This window comes from Vanellus vanellus, assembly GCF_965231255.1.
Source record: "Vanellus vanellus genome assembly, chromosome: 2".
NCBI classification, from domain to species: domain Eukaryota; kingdom Metazoa; phylum Chordata; class Aves; order Charadriiformes; family Charadriidae; genus Vanellus; species Vanellus vanellus.
Genome location: NC_138906.1, coordinates 78,872,047 through 78,885,086, shown reverse-complemented (window position 1 = coordinate 78,885,086; position 13,040 = coordinate 78,872,047). Strand labels below are relative to the sequence as shown.

General features: G+C 42.5%; 1 protein-coding gene across 1 annotated transcript; it reads left to right on the top strand.

Moving 5' to 3' along the window:
* Nucleotides 1-2,564: 2,564 nt before the first annotated feature.
* Nucleotides 2,565-11,198, top strand: SERPINB5 (serpin family B member 5; the record flags this gene model as incomplete). The annotated part of the gene is made up of 6 exons (XM_082479157.1): nucleotides 2,565-2,738; nucleotides 5,321-5,458; nucleotides 6,522-6,639; nucleotides 8,005-8,147; nucleotides 9,615-9,782; nucleotides 10,806-11,198. 6 exons carry the CDS (start codon nucleotides 2,565-2,567, stop codon nucleotides 11,196-11,198), a joined length of 1,134 nt encoding a protein of 377 aa, XP_082335283.1.
* Nucleotides 11,199-13,040: the final 1,842 nt, after the last annotated feature.

Genomic DNA, 13,040 nt, shown 5'->3' with positions numbered 1-13,040 from the left:
TCGAGAAGGTTGCCGAGAGCCAGTTGCTGAAGTCAATTCTGGTTCCATCACTGCTGCACTTCGTTCAGTTTCATCAAAGTTTGTTCTTCATTAATTTGGGCGATTCTTACTGTAATATTATTGACATAGCATATAGCAACCATAGTAGTGATGACATATAGTGGTAGATTAGAAATTAACATCATACAGTTAAATTCATTGGCTATTCTCACCCAAAATCAAATCCCCATGAGGTACACATCAGAATTCCCTATCCTTTTGCATCAGCCACTAAGTGCACCCAGGTCCTTGAGCAAAAGCAACCCCGAGGATGGGTTTGCCTTTGCTCATGGCAGGAATAACTAAAACTGTTTTCCCTAACATATTTTTCATGTGCACTTCAGGGACTTTATCCCCTTCCGCAGTTTGTAAAAGTTCTGACTGGGCAGGGCCCGCTTGATTGACAGTTTCTCTACTGTTAACTAACTGTGTGGCTTTTGCTAAACGTGTATCCCAATGTTTGAAAACAGGGCCTTACAAGTAAATCAAAGTGTTTACTGTGTGGCAGGCAAGTTATGCACCCATTCTGTTACTCCCACAAAAATGTATAAATACCAGGGATTATTTGGAAGTCATTCACTACTGTCAAGTACCACAACTGCTCCACGGCGTCTCTGTACAATGGTGTCAAATGTTCAGCTAAGTTTGGGCAGTATGACACATGCACTCAAACAGGAGATTGTTCTTATTCAAAATGTCTTTCCAAAGCAGGATGAGAGTGAACGGTCGAGAAAGTTGAAAGTTACCTTGCTGGAGACAGTTCCCTGCCCATACGTTCCTTGTTCCCCTTTCTATCTTCTCATACCTTGTTGCTCTCAGCCAGTGAGATCTTTCCTGGCTAGGATGTATAAGATAGGAACTGGGTAAGTAAATGTTTGAGACTGCAGCATTAAGTAGTCAGTTATTGGAGAGAAATCCCAGTCCTTAAGGTGCTTCTCAAAAGATTAGCAAGCCTCCTACCAATGTAAGAAATAACTGACTTTCCTTTTCATAATAGGATAAAATAGGACCCCTAGATCTTCAGCGTCAGAGCTTGAAAAGCAAATGCAGATAGGTGTATGTCTGGATAAGAATACACCTTTTAAATTCACCCCGTCCCCTCACCGTATTAATTCCACTATTTTGCCATTTTTCCTGGAGAAAGTGAATGCTGGCGATACCTTTTAGGTTCTTTCACCTTTTGAAGTCTCTCCCAATATTAATCTTTTCCATTTCTTTTCTCTCTCTGTCAATAGCTTTGATGGAGCTGTTTAACACCAATTTTAACAGATTGCCTGTTTTTAAGGTTACATGATATTGGGGGCAGAGTAGTGTCAAATTCACTATGCCAAAGGGGTCGTCTTCTGTGTGCTTGCTGGACTAAAGCCAGACTTGTGCTATTGGTTGAAATTGTGTGGTTCACCCTTGTTACCTTGAGTCTACATGAATGTGTGTACACCACAGTGCAATTTCAGGTACGTGAAAGCAGTCTGGAGGATGGGAATACTCCTTGCCTTTCCCAGAGCGTGGGCTGCAGCAACTGTCCCTTGGGCACCACCCATCCCATTCCTCACTGCACAGATCATCTAACAGCCCTGTGGCAATTGCAGTTATTAAGAATGGCTAGGAAAATATTCATAGTTAAAACAGGGTAAGTGATGAGTGGCCACACAGCAGTATTTATTTAAGAGGTCTCCTTTAAGTTTCAAGGACAGTCTCATTCTACAGGACCAGACAGCTTTCTGGAGACTTCTAGCAAAGCTAGAGAGAATGGGGAATCATCCCTTAGAGGAAGGACATGTACCAAAGTTAAAGCTTTAATGAACAATTAGCCATGAAGCAAGAGACAGGAAAGATTATGAGACTATTAAAGGCCTGTCTGAGAGCCAGGAGAGCCCAGAGCATAGGCAAAGTACCTTATAAGTTGGCACATTTCGAAAGTATCAATTAAAAACAGATTAAATTTATATGTGATCCAATTTGACTCAATATGCATGGATCACCCTGACCTACCCAGATTTCCCCAAGTGGTAATACTGGCTCTGTGCAGCACATGGCATTGCCAGCTGTCACTTGAAGATCATAGAATCATAGAATGGTTTAGGTTGGAAAGGACCTTGAAGATCATCAAGTTCCAACCCCCCTGCCATAGGCAGGGACACCTCCCACTAGACCAGGTTGCCCAAGGCCACATCCAGCCTGGCCTTGAACATCTCCAGGGATGGGGCCTCAACAACCTCTCTGGGCAACCTGTTCCAGTGCCTTACCACCCTCAAAGTGAAAAACTTCTTCCTAACCACTCACATTTCCTTGGCTGGGCATGGATGAGACCTTCCCTGCTCCTCAGGAGCTGCTGGTGTGCTCTAAAGCTGAGTGTGCTTGACCAGGTGCTCCTCTCCTCTCTCTGTAGGTTCAAGCTTCCCAGTTCCCATACTGATGTCCAGCCTCCTTCAGTGAGGAAATCAGTGCTCTGACCCAGCCTGACCGCAGCAGGAGCTAGAATTATACTCTGTGAGTCATGTCTCTTTTCCCTTTTCTGTTTCAGAATGACGATGGACGCTCTGCAACTAGCAAACACTGCCTTTGCAGTTGATATGTTCAAAAAACTATGCGAGAAGGACAAAACAGCCAATATTATTTTTGCCCCACTGTGTACCTCAACGTCTCTGGCTCTGGCATATAAAGCTACAAAAGGTGATACTGCAGACCAAATGAAACAGGTAAGCTGCCAGCATCTTGTTCTGGGGCTGCAAAATTATATGGCTATCGGAGGTGTCTTTCTTATTTATTCTCATTAGTATTCTACTGGATGTCTGGTTCTCTTGGAAGCCAGGCTGCAAACCATCCATCCAAAATTCCTGAACAGCTCCACACTCCATGGCTGCACACAACAAAAGAGGTTGAAAATCTGGCATAAAGAAAAAGCTTTCTCAAACGTGTACAAGGTGGAAGGGGGCATGGCAGAGTCCTCAACAACTGCATTAAAGCCTTGTCTCCTTTTAATGTTGATTGTGGCTGCAAGTCTTAGTCAAGATCACTGCATTTTCTGGATAATTTTTTTTTTTCATTATTGAAGAATGTCTAAACTTTATAGCACTGGAAATAATGTTGCCATTATCTGTTAGCAGCAAGTGTGCTTAGCAGCTCTGTCACTGACATTTCCCCTTTCTCCCACAATACGGCTGAGAGGAGGCGGATGCTGTAGAAGAGGGCACAACTTCAACTATGTTCCTCCTTAGAAGCAGCTCATGGTGCCCAAGGGCTTTCCAACACCACGATGCAGTGTGGCAGTCGTGATGCAATCAGTTTCTCAAGCTCCCTCTGTGGTGCAGGGCGGCAGCCTCACAGCCTCTTCTGCTGCCTCTGTGTAAGCAGAGATTTGTGTAATTCCTTTTCACCCCAGCGAGGGTGCCCACGGTTTCTGCAGTTACTTAGAGGTGAATGAGAAGCAAATTCAGTATGCATTTATATGCTGATTATCACCTTGCTCTGACGGACATTCTACCTATTTGAATACATTTTCCCTCCTCTGGGAATTCCTCCCTGTACTTCCTCATTCACTGAAGGTACCCCCGAGCGCAGCCTCCTGTGCCCACGCTCATGCCACAGATTACAATGAGTCCTGTACTGTTTGCAGAGGTCAAAGCAATATATCTACAGAGGTATTCTTGGCTTTGCAGATTTTTCCAAACAGGATTTTTTTTTTTTTTAATTAAAAATGAACACTAGATCTCCTTTTTTATTAATTTAAATGATACTTTGCAGCTTCCTCACCATTTCAAAATTCAAGCACTGGCTTTCTAATGGGAGAGTTCGAAGTATTAACCTACGCTTTACTGCATTTTCACTTGAGTCTGCAATTTGCTTTGAACCATTCCATAATAATGAACACATCCACAAAGGGAGTTCTGTTACACAAGTGCATTTATGTTTTGTATTTCTCAAGTGGTATACAAAAAGTGCTGACTACAGATACTAAGGAAAACTTGGTATGATTTTAAATGTAATATCTCCTATTTTTCATGTCTATTCTAGTTTCTGCCTGCCCCTGAGTTCATGCTTGGGTTTTAAATATTAGGTAAAAAAGAAGCCAGATTGACAGTCTTACTCTGGAATATCAGTTAACAAACTTGTGCCAAAAGCTCTCCCCAGTAGAGAAGTTGCAGTAGCGTAGCTTTCTCCCCAAACTTAGTTTCCAGGCACAGAAGCTTTCTGCACTTACCATGCTAAGAACTAAAAGTGTTGGAGGAAAAGGAAATAAGTTGAGAAAGTCGTTCCTGAGGAAACGACCGTGGAGTTTGGCTAGGAGAGATGTGCTGTTGCTGTGTCCTTGGGAGCTTATTTCCTTCTGCTCCCACTGAGCAAGGAGAGGGGAGGACAAGGAGGGGTGGCTAAGGCAGAGCAGCAATTTGTTGTGCCTGTGAAGATACCATGTGTTCAGGGAGAAAGAGCAGGAGTGAGGGACAGAGGGGAAAGAAAGTCGCTAATGCCTGCTGTGCCTCATGCGGGAATTTGAGACAGGTGGGGAGGGTTGGGTAGGCTGCCTGTGGGGAAACAGCCACCATCCCCGACCCAGTAATAAGCAGGCATAGAAGTTCAATTCATATTTACAAGGTCATTTTTCAAACAAAACCAGCAGGAACCTCTCACCTCTGGTGCCTAAAAGCGGCAAGTTTTAGGTCGACCCAGAAGTGCCTAGAACTGGGCTTGTCATCCCCAGGAGCTGGGAGGTGGCTGTGTGTGGGTCAGCAGCCCTACCTCCAGCTCATACTTTGTCTACCAAAACAGACATAGTTATCTAATCAACTTCTGCTGAAATAACATGTCATGTCATGTATCAGTCATGACAATCAGAAAACTTGATGATCTGTTAAGTATTTTTAAAGGTGTAGCCCACTTCTAGAAAGGAAACTAACTGGGACCCTCATTTGTCTGGCTTAAAAGCTCCGGGGTTTTGGACAGGCATGTAAGATTGGTGAAGACGTTATGATGCCATACTGCAGAGTTTTAATCAACTAAGTCACATCACCAGCATGAATGGGTCTATGGATTTCTTTGGACTGCTCAGAGGAAAGAAACACATTTGGTTAAAGTTCTGGTAGGATCAGGCTTTTAGATTTCTGTGAGGATGTCAAATAAATGATTTTTGAGTAACAACAGTGAGAGGCTGTGTTGTCAGCTTAAATGTGAAAAGCCACAGCTCTGATCACAAACTAGCATTATTTTTTGCTAAGCTGTTAGGCATGTTCAGATAATAAATAATAAAAAGGATGCTTATTATTTTATTATGTTCATTTCACAGGTTCTCCATTTACAAGATGTCAAAGATGTTTCTTTCGGGTTTCAAACAGTAACTTCAGATGTTTCCAAACTCAGCTCTTTCTTTGCACTGAAAATGGTCAAACGGCTCTTTGTAGACAAGTCTCTCAATCCTACCACAGTAAGTGCTGCAGAAAAGCCCCAGTGCTAGGAATTGCTTGGTCAGAATGTTGACGGGTGATGGTGTCAGACTTCAATGTTATTTAAAATAAATTCTCTCACTTTTGGCTGTTACTTGACTAGATTCAAATGATGAACAACATAATAATCTCTGCTGCCATAAAAGTTTGTAGGAGGCTGAGTGTGCTGCTTGACCCCAAGCTATGCAATTATTACAACATTTGTAATTACTTCATTAATATGCTTTAGGTCAGTAGGCTCAGTAAGTTTTTAATGCAGTATAGCTTCTGTGCCACATGAAGGTTTTTGCATTGTAAGTATGAGCGAAAAAGAGTTTTAAAATGAGTTGATGGCGCAAGTGTGTGTCCAGTTCACACACCCAAGTAATTACTGCATAAGCTGTAGTTTTCTTAATCTGTCTGAGGAGGCAGAAGCCTGGCTAGTGAAACAACACAAGTGAGGAAGGTGTTGTTTGGCCTTATAACTTATGGACCTCGCAAATAACTGAGAAAAATGTTGTGTTTTTTTTTTTCCCCAAAAAGTTGCCTTTGAATAGGGCCCCAAGCAAGGGCAACATCAGCCTAAAAGTGATGTTTCAGAAAACTCTTACTATGCTAAATTATGCTATAATCAGATTTTCTGCTGTTCAGCCTCTGCTACAGCAAAGGCCAATACCCATCCACAGCAAGAGACATCTCAGCTGGCAAGGACAGACACCATGCGAGCAGCCTGTGGCCTTTAGCTCAGTCCTTTCTCTTACCCAGGCCTGGACCGGGGGTTGTTTTATCCTTTCAGACTCTGGCAATGTTGGCACTACTGCAGTATGAAATTTACTTTAGCTGCTGATGTAATGCCCCTGGACTGAAGACACCCTTGGGAGCAACGTGCTGAAGGCAACTGTGCATCCTGGTTGTCACTCACTGTTCTTTGATAGTGGTCCATCATAATAAACTCCCCGGCTACCCTGTGGTGAAGCTTGGGATGGTGATGTTGCAGGCTCTGTAAAGAGCCATTGAGTGGATGGCGTTTAACCAAGGATGACTTTGGTACCTTCTGTCTTTCAGGACTTTGTCAACTCCACAAAGAGGCCTTTCCCATCCGAACTGGAATTAGTGGAGTTCAAAGAAAAAACTGAGGAAACCCGACAAAAGATCAACAAATCTCTCTCAGAGCTAACTGATGGTTAGTACAGCTTAACCTTAGGGATGCTGTTTACCTCTTTGAAGAAAGCGATCTTTGTCCTTGTGACATCTCTTTACTAATGCTGTCAGAAGTAAATACATAGTGAAAGCAATGGGACTAGACCTATTATTTGGATTCATGAGGATTAGCAACGTCAGCCTGTTTTGAAATCACTGACTTGATTACTGCAGCACTTCTAAAGGTGGAAATATGAGACTGATCTTGCATTAGCCCTAGGGAAGGTTGCTGACAGCTCTGACTGCAGCAGGACAGCTTCTGGCTGTGGAGCTTCACAAACATCTGACATAAATACATTGAACTCAGGGCCTGGTTTCCTTTAAAAGTTTTATTCTAATGGGAAGTATTTGCTGGACTTGAAGTTTCAGGCTGTTAATTAATAGTGCAGCTCATCTGCTTTGCTGCTTTTGCCAGCAAGGGTGCCACAAGTGGATGTGCTGCTCTTATTTGGAGGTGCCTTCCTGTGGAAATGGGGCTGTGAACATTTTTCCTGCAGTATTGCTGAGCCATCAGCTGTTGGGTCAAGTCACACAAGATGCACTTCTGTCACCGTGAGGGTCCCCGGGCAGACCCTGCCCAGTCTGTGGGGGGCAGAGGTCCAGCCCTGGCCCGTATGAGCCCGCAGTGGCCATAACTGAGCCTGTTTGCAGCTCTGGGGTCAGTTGCTGCCTGTTGCCCTCGTGTGGTACAAATATGAAAACTTGGGTGCCGGGTGTCTGAGTCACGCCTGGTCCTTCCTGGGCTGGCACAGGTGGCTGTGAGGAAGCACCTTGCCCTGCCTGTGCAGTTCGTGCATGAAGGCAGGACTTGCCTCCCCAGCGCTCTGGATTCAGTGTCTTTTATGGCAGTCCTTGAACAGGTCTAGAACAGAGTGGGGTGGGGACACACACAACTTTTCCATACCCCTTTTGAAGCAGTGTTTGGTTATGAACTATAATCAGAGCAGTATTTTTTGTTATTGTGGTTATTTTGTTCTCATGTGTCTCTCTAGAAATGAGTAGCAGCTAATCTGGAACTTCTCTTCAAGTCTGGCGCTCCAAATGGCAAAAGATTTTTTGCTTACACTCGTTGAATTTCACCAAAAATTCAGTACCTTCTTTAAGGTACTAAACAAAAGTAGTAGACATACTTTTGATTCCATGCTATATAAGCCAAGAAAATAATGTCATTTAGAAGATGTGTCTTGATACCAAATCCCATTTCAAACATTAAATTGCAATTTTAAGTAAAATCTCCTATTGGTGAGGTGCAAATATTTTAATTCAGTGAAGTGTTTCCATATTCAGTAGAAGGAAATGATAGACTGATAATGTATTGTACTAAAAATCAACTTAAACCCGTTCACAGGCAAAATGGAGAATGTTTTGAATGAAGATAGTGTAAGTGACCAGACTCAGATCCTCCTAGTCAATGCAGCTTATTTTGTCACGAACTGGATGAAGAAGTTCCCAGAGGCAGAGATCAAAGAATGTCCTTTTAAAGTCAGCAAGGTATGTTCTGGAAAAAATCAGACCACTGTTTCCACTCAGAAAAATGCAAACTTTGAGCTAAGGAAATCCCAATAAGAGAAAATGAGAAACCTTTGTTATTACTGTGGCATTCTTAGACTCTTTATCTAAACATACGTGATGTTGCGAGGGCCCCTAAGCCGGTTTGCTTGTCACGTTGTTTTAAAACTTTGCTGGTGCTTTCACGTCCATCTTCCAAAGTGCCAGTGTGAAAACAGACTGTCCTGTTAGCATATTTAGACAACAGCCGCTGAGTACAAGTGACCAGAAGCCACCATTGCCTGCAACAAGGGGATGCACATTCTCATGGGTAGCTGCTTCCAAGAGACTGCAGCCTGTACCAGAGGCTGCATCCCAAAACCAGCAGGAGTAAAGCACAAAATACTGTGTTTCTCATGGTTGCAGAGCTAGCACGCAGGAGGTGTCTTTGAGTATACACCTTAGATGCCTGGCCCTGTGCTTTTCTCCCCAGGGATGGCACCCCACCAATCTCCCTCTTTACAGTCAGGCTCAGGACTGCAGTGCTCTGCGTATCAGCCCTGCTTAGCCACGAGGTCCAAGTGGGTGCAGCACCCATGGCTCTTGCCTTCAGGGTCTGTGACCAGTGATGAATATTGTGCAGCTTTAAACCAAGATATAAAGCTGGGCAACATTTGTGAGATAAAGAGATTATACTCCAAATATATATGTGTGTGTGTGTGTATCTACATGCATGAGAAAAGTTGGAGTTTCACTGAAAATATTAATAAATTACCACATCAGCCACCAGTTTCAGCTAAAGAAGGTTTTAAAATTATACAATAAACAATAAAAATTTTTAAGTGGAACATCTCAATTTTTGTTTTCCTAAATTACCATTTTTCTACTGAATTTGAATTTTAAAATGAGTTTCCAGGTGAACAGAACAGTTTGTAAATCTTCCCTATGAAATAAAGAGTTTTGTTTTGTTTTGTTTTGTTTCATTCATGAAAAACAAAGGCATATGGCTTTAGGTAAGCCTGAAATTTCTTCTTATTCTGTTTCAGCTCCTGAAGCGAAATATCAGTTACTCATATGAACAGGTTGACCTTCACTATTGAGGTGTGCTCAGTGCTTTACACTTACTGGCATTACGATGCCCTGTAGACAGTGTAGTTTGTAGCACTCATTGAAACAGGCATGAAGGGCCACAGATATTAAGTAAATTTCTCTTTTAAGGCACATCCCCAATATGTTGCTATTGTATTAAGTAGATTTCTGTTCCACTTTTCTTTGGAAAGCTGCCTGCTGTAGAGAGCCAACAGCTTTCACTGCAAGTGTCTTTTAAAGCTGGTTTTATTACCTATAAAAGACAAATTCTCTGATGGTAACTCAATGTACCACTTACATGCAATCTTACAAACTTTTCTCTCTCAATGTCTTAGTTGTGAATTAAAAGGAATGTTAAAGTGTCTCCTCTGTGTTTTGCAGACTGAAACTAAACCAGTGCAAATGATGAATCTGGAAGCTACTTTTTGTCTGGGCTACGTAAAAGAACTAAATGTTGCCATCCTTGAGCTTCCATGCCTTAACAAACATATAAGCATGCTCATTCTGCTGCCCAAAGAGATTGAAGATGAGACCACTGGCTTGGAACAGGTGAGAGAAAAAATTAAAATTTTTATTTAAAGATTTTTGTTCTTGCTGTAGTAAAGTGCTTAAACTCATACTTACTGGGTACTCAGTATTGCTGACTCTATTTACTCTGATGTCCTCTTTTTTTCCGTTGGCACGTATCTGTGATTTTTTTTTTGCTAAGGTCTTACACTTCTCTAGGTTTTAATTTAGAGCAGAGCTGTCTGAAAAGGAGCTATTTTTATTACAATTGCACAAAAATTTGAAGAAGAACAAGGCATTTCCTAAAGGACAATAATTTCTCATGTCATTGCTCTATGGACATTATGGAACGTATTTTCACCTTTCTTCAAAATTTAAGGATTAAGAGACAGATGATCATGCAAGCCTGCTTAGTAACTTTCTGCAACTGGCTTTAAGTTTGCAAGGCAGGAGGACTCTGCTCCTGCAGCTGTAAGGTACTTTAATATGTAGGAGTAAATTACAGAACACACATATCTTAAAATACAAGTGAGGCCATTCCTAATACCAATTTGTTGTGGCCCCAAATTCTGCCTCCTCACTCCCCAGTTTTTGAAACCTTGCTCAAACAGCTGCATATTTGATTGAGAACAGGCTCTGGATTTGGAGTCTTCGTCTGTCCCAAATACCAGCAATTTCACTACTGTGTAGGGTCAGGAATCGAGACTTTTGGACCCACCAGTCAGCTGTCTGTAACCTGGGTGGGGGCTGTCTTTCTCAGGTTCCTTCAGATGGTTGTTGAGGTGGTTGCCTATCAAAAGCTTGTAAGGGGCTAATAGTCAGAGCCTGTGCGTTCAGCGGCCTTGTTCCAGAGGCCTGTCCTATGGATTAAATCATACTTGCATCAATATAACTGAGAGTACGTTAACCCTGGATGCTACAGTTGTGAATTCAAAAGCAAAGGTAGCCTTTTGGACTTTGTTTTTTGGGGCTTGATTGGAGTGGGAAGTTCAGGAATTGTGTTTTTTTTTTAATTCTCTTTCCTTGGACTGCTCATGAATTTCCTCTGTTTCTTTCTGTCTTCAGCTGGAAAAGGCACTCACCCCTGCAACATTATTACAGTGGACCAATCCCAGCATGATGGCCAACACCAAAGTGAATGTATTTCTTCCAAAGTTTAGTGTGGAAGGCGATTATGACCTGAAGCCACTTCTAGAAAGCCTGGGCATGACAAATGTCTTCAATGAGAGCGCATCAGATTTCTCTGAAATGTGTGAGACCAAAGGTGTGGTTTTATCGAAGATCATCCATAAAGTCTCTTTGGAAGTAAATGAAGAAGGCGGCGAGTCCCGAGAGGTACCAGGATATCGGATTCTGCAACACAAAGATGAATTTAAAGCTGACCATCCATTCATCTTTTTGTTTAGGCACAACAAAACTCGCAATGTGATTCTTTCAGGCCGATTCTGTTCCCCTTAAGCAGGGCACATTCATTATGAAAAAGCACAATTACATTTATGGTGGTGCATGTTCCTGTAAAGCTTGGCATCCTGACTATCACTTTTGAAAGGAAATCTAAGAGGTTCATGTATCAGCTGGGTAATACAAGGTACTCTACATATGCAGCAGGACTAGTTTATCTCCTTTTGTTTCATCCCCTTAAGCTGAAGGATTCCCACTGTGAAGAAAACACGTTGTATTTTAATGAGAAGAATCCCAGCCTCAAAAACAGGTATATTTTGTTCCTCTCTGACACCTTTTCCGCAAAACAAAGTGAACTGAGAGCCTGGTTTTGTTAAACTGGGAGTTGGCAAGGGCTCTGGGAGGAAGAGCTACGTTCCTGCTCCCTGGCCAAACCACTCTCCCTCGTGACCCACGCTCTGTGGATTCCTACTGCGTAGAAGGGGAAAACATGGACATGTGGTGTGATAGCCCTCCCCTTGTACCTGGCTACACCCTGGTGGTCCAGGGTGCCCTGCTGGACCCTGTTAACGCACAGTGAAACAGCGTCCAGGTTCTACAGTATAGCTAGACAATTCAGGCTAGCATCAGAGTTTGCATCTGTGAAGCAGCAACTGCATTGACACCTATAGATGCAAGAAGCAATAATCACGGTGACAAATTGCATACCTAGAAGACTTTTCAGCATGAGCTACATCAGTTCATAGGCTGGGGAGGTTGGACTCTGCTGCGTGGGATTTTTTGACTCATTGTGCTTCAGACACGGAAGAGGGGACCGGTTCACTGAAGCTGTGAGGAGCCCTGTTCTATATATATCCTGAGAAAAAGAACATTATGCAATTCTAGGATAGAAATCTGTTGGATTAATACTGGAAGTGCCACACTTTTCACGCACAGATTAGCTGCCATTTCTACTTCTGGATTCAGCATTAAGGAGACTCCATACAATTACTAACTGTCTGAGGCATAAGAAAGAAATAAGGACTGCAACTTGAGTAAGATTAACATTGTAATTACCAGTCTCCAAATTCCATATGAAATCATGGTAATCAGATTTCATGTCTATCTAAGGACTGCCTGCTGCATATGTTCAGTACTGGTTTACCTAATTACTGTTCAGAATAAAGCACTATAAAACCTGTGTCAAATGTCTGCAATACCTCCAATGTCAGCCTGTGTGTTCACTCTTGTGTGTTCACTGACAGTGTCAGCGTTCACTCTTCACTTCCAATGAATGATAGGAATGGAAATGAACATATTCACGTAGGCCACAAAGTCAAAATAAAAAACTAAATCAATGTCTGGATTGCCCTTCTGGACCACATGATGATAGTTCCCAGTAAGGACTATGTTACTAGCTGGTCACATTATACAGAGAATTCAATTATGCATCCTCAAAAAGTATGAGCATTTTACTTGAGAATTCCTCTTGGTGCTTCAGGTCTGAAAGAAACTGTAAAGAGATTTCTAAATGGGAACATGCAACCCCAAATATGTATGCCTCTCTTGGAACAACACAGAACAGCACAGTGGTTATTGTGAATTTGGAGATAGGAGTTCTGTTTTGATTCTTGACCTTGCGAGCCCCCAAGAAGCCTTTAGTCACAATGATGTAGTGGTTTTACCAGTTTCCTTCCCTCTGTGGACATTTAATGGGCCCTAAACCATTTCCATTTTAGAGAGTTAGCAGGAGTCATTGGCCCATATGTTTGAAGGTACTGAAGGGACTAACTTCCACCAAAAACAATGGGATGTGAGTCCCTGCAGATCTCTGGGGGTCTTTGCTGATAAGCATCAGGTGTTCCGATACATGGATAGAAGCAGAGGAAGAATGCAAAATATAACAATTACTTTGCAGCC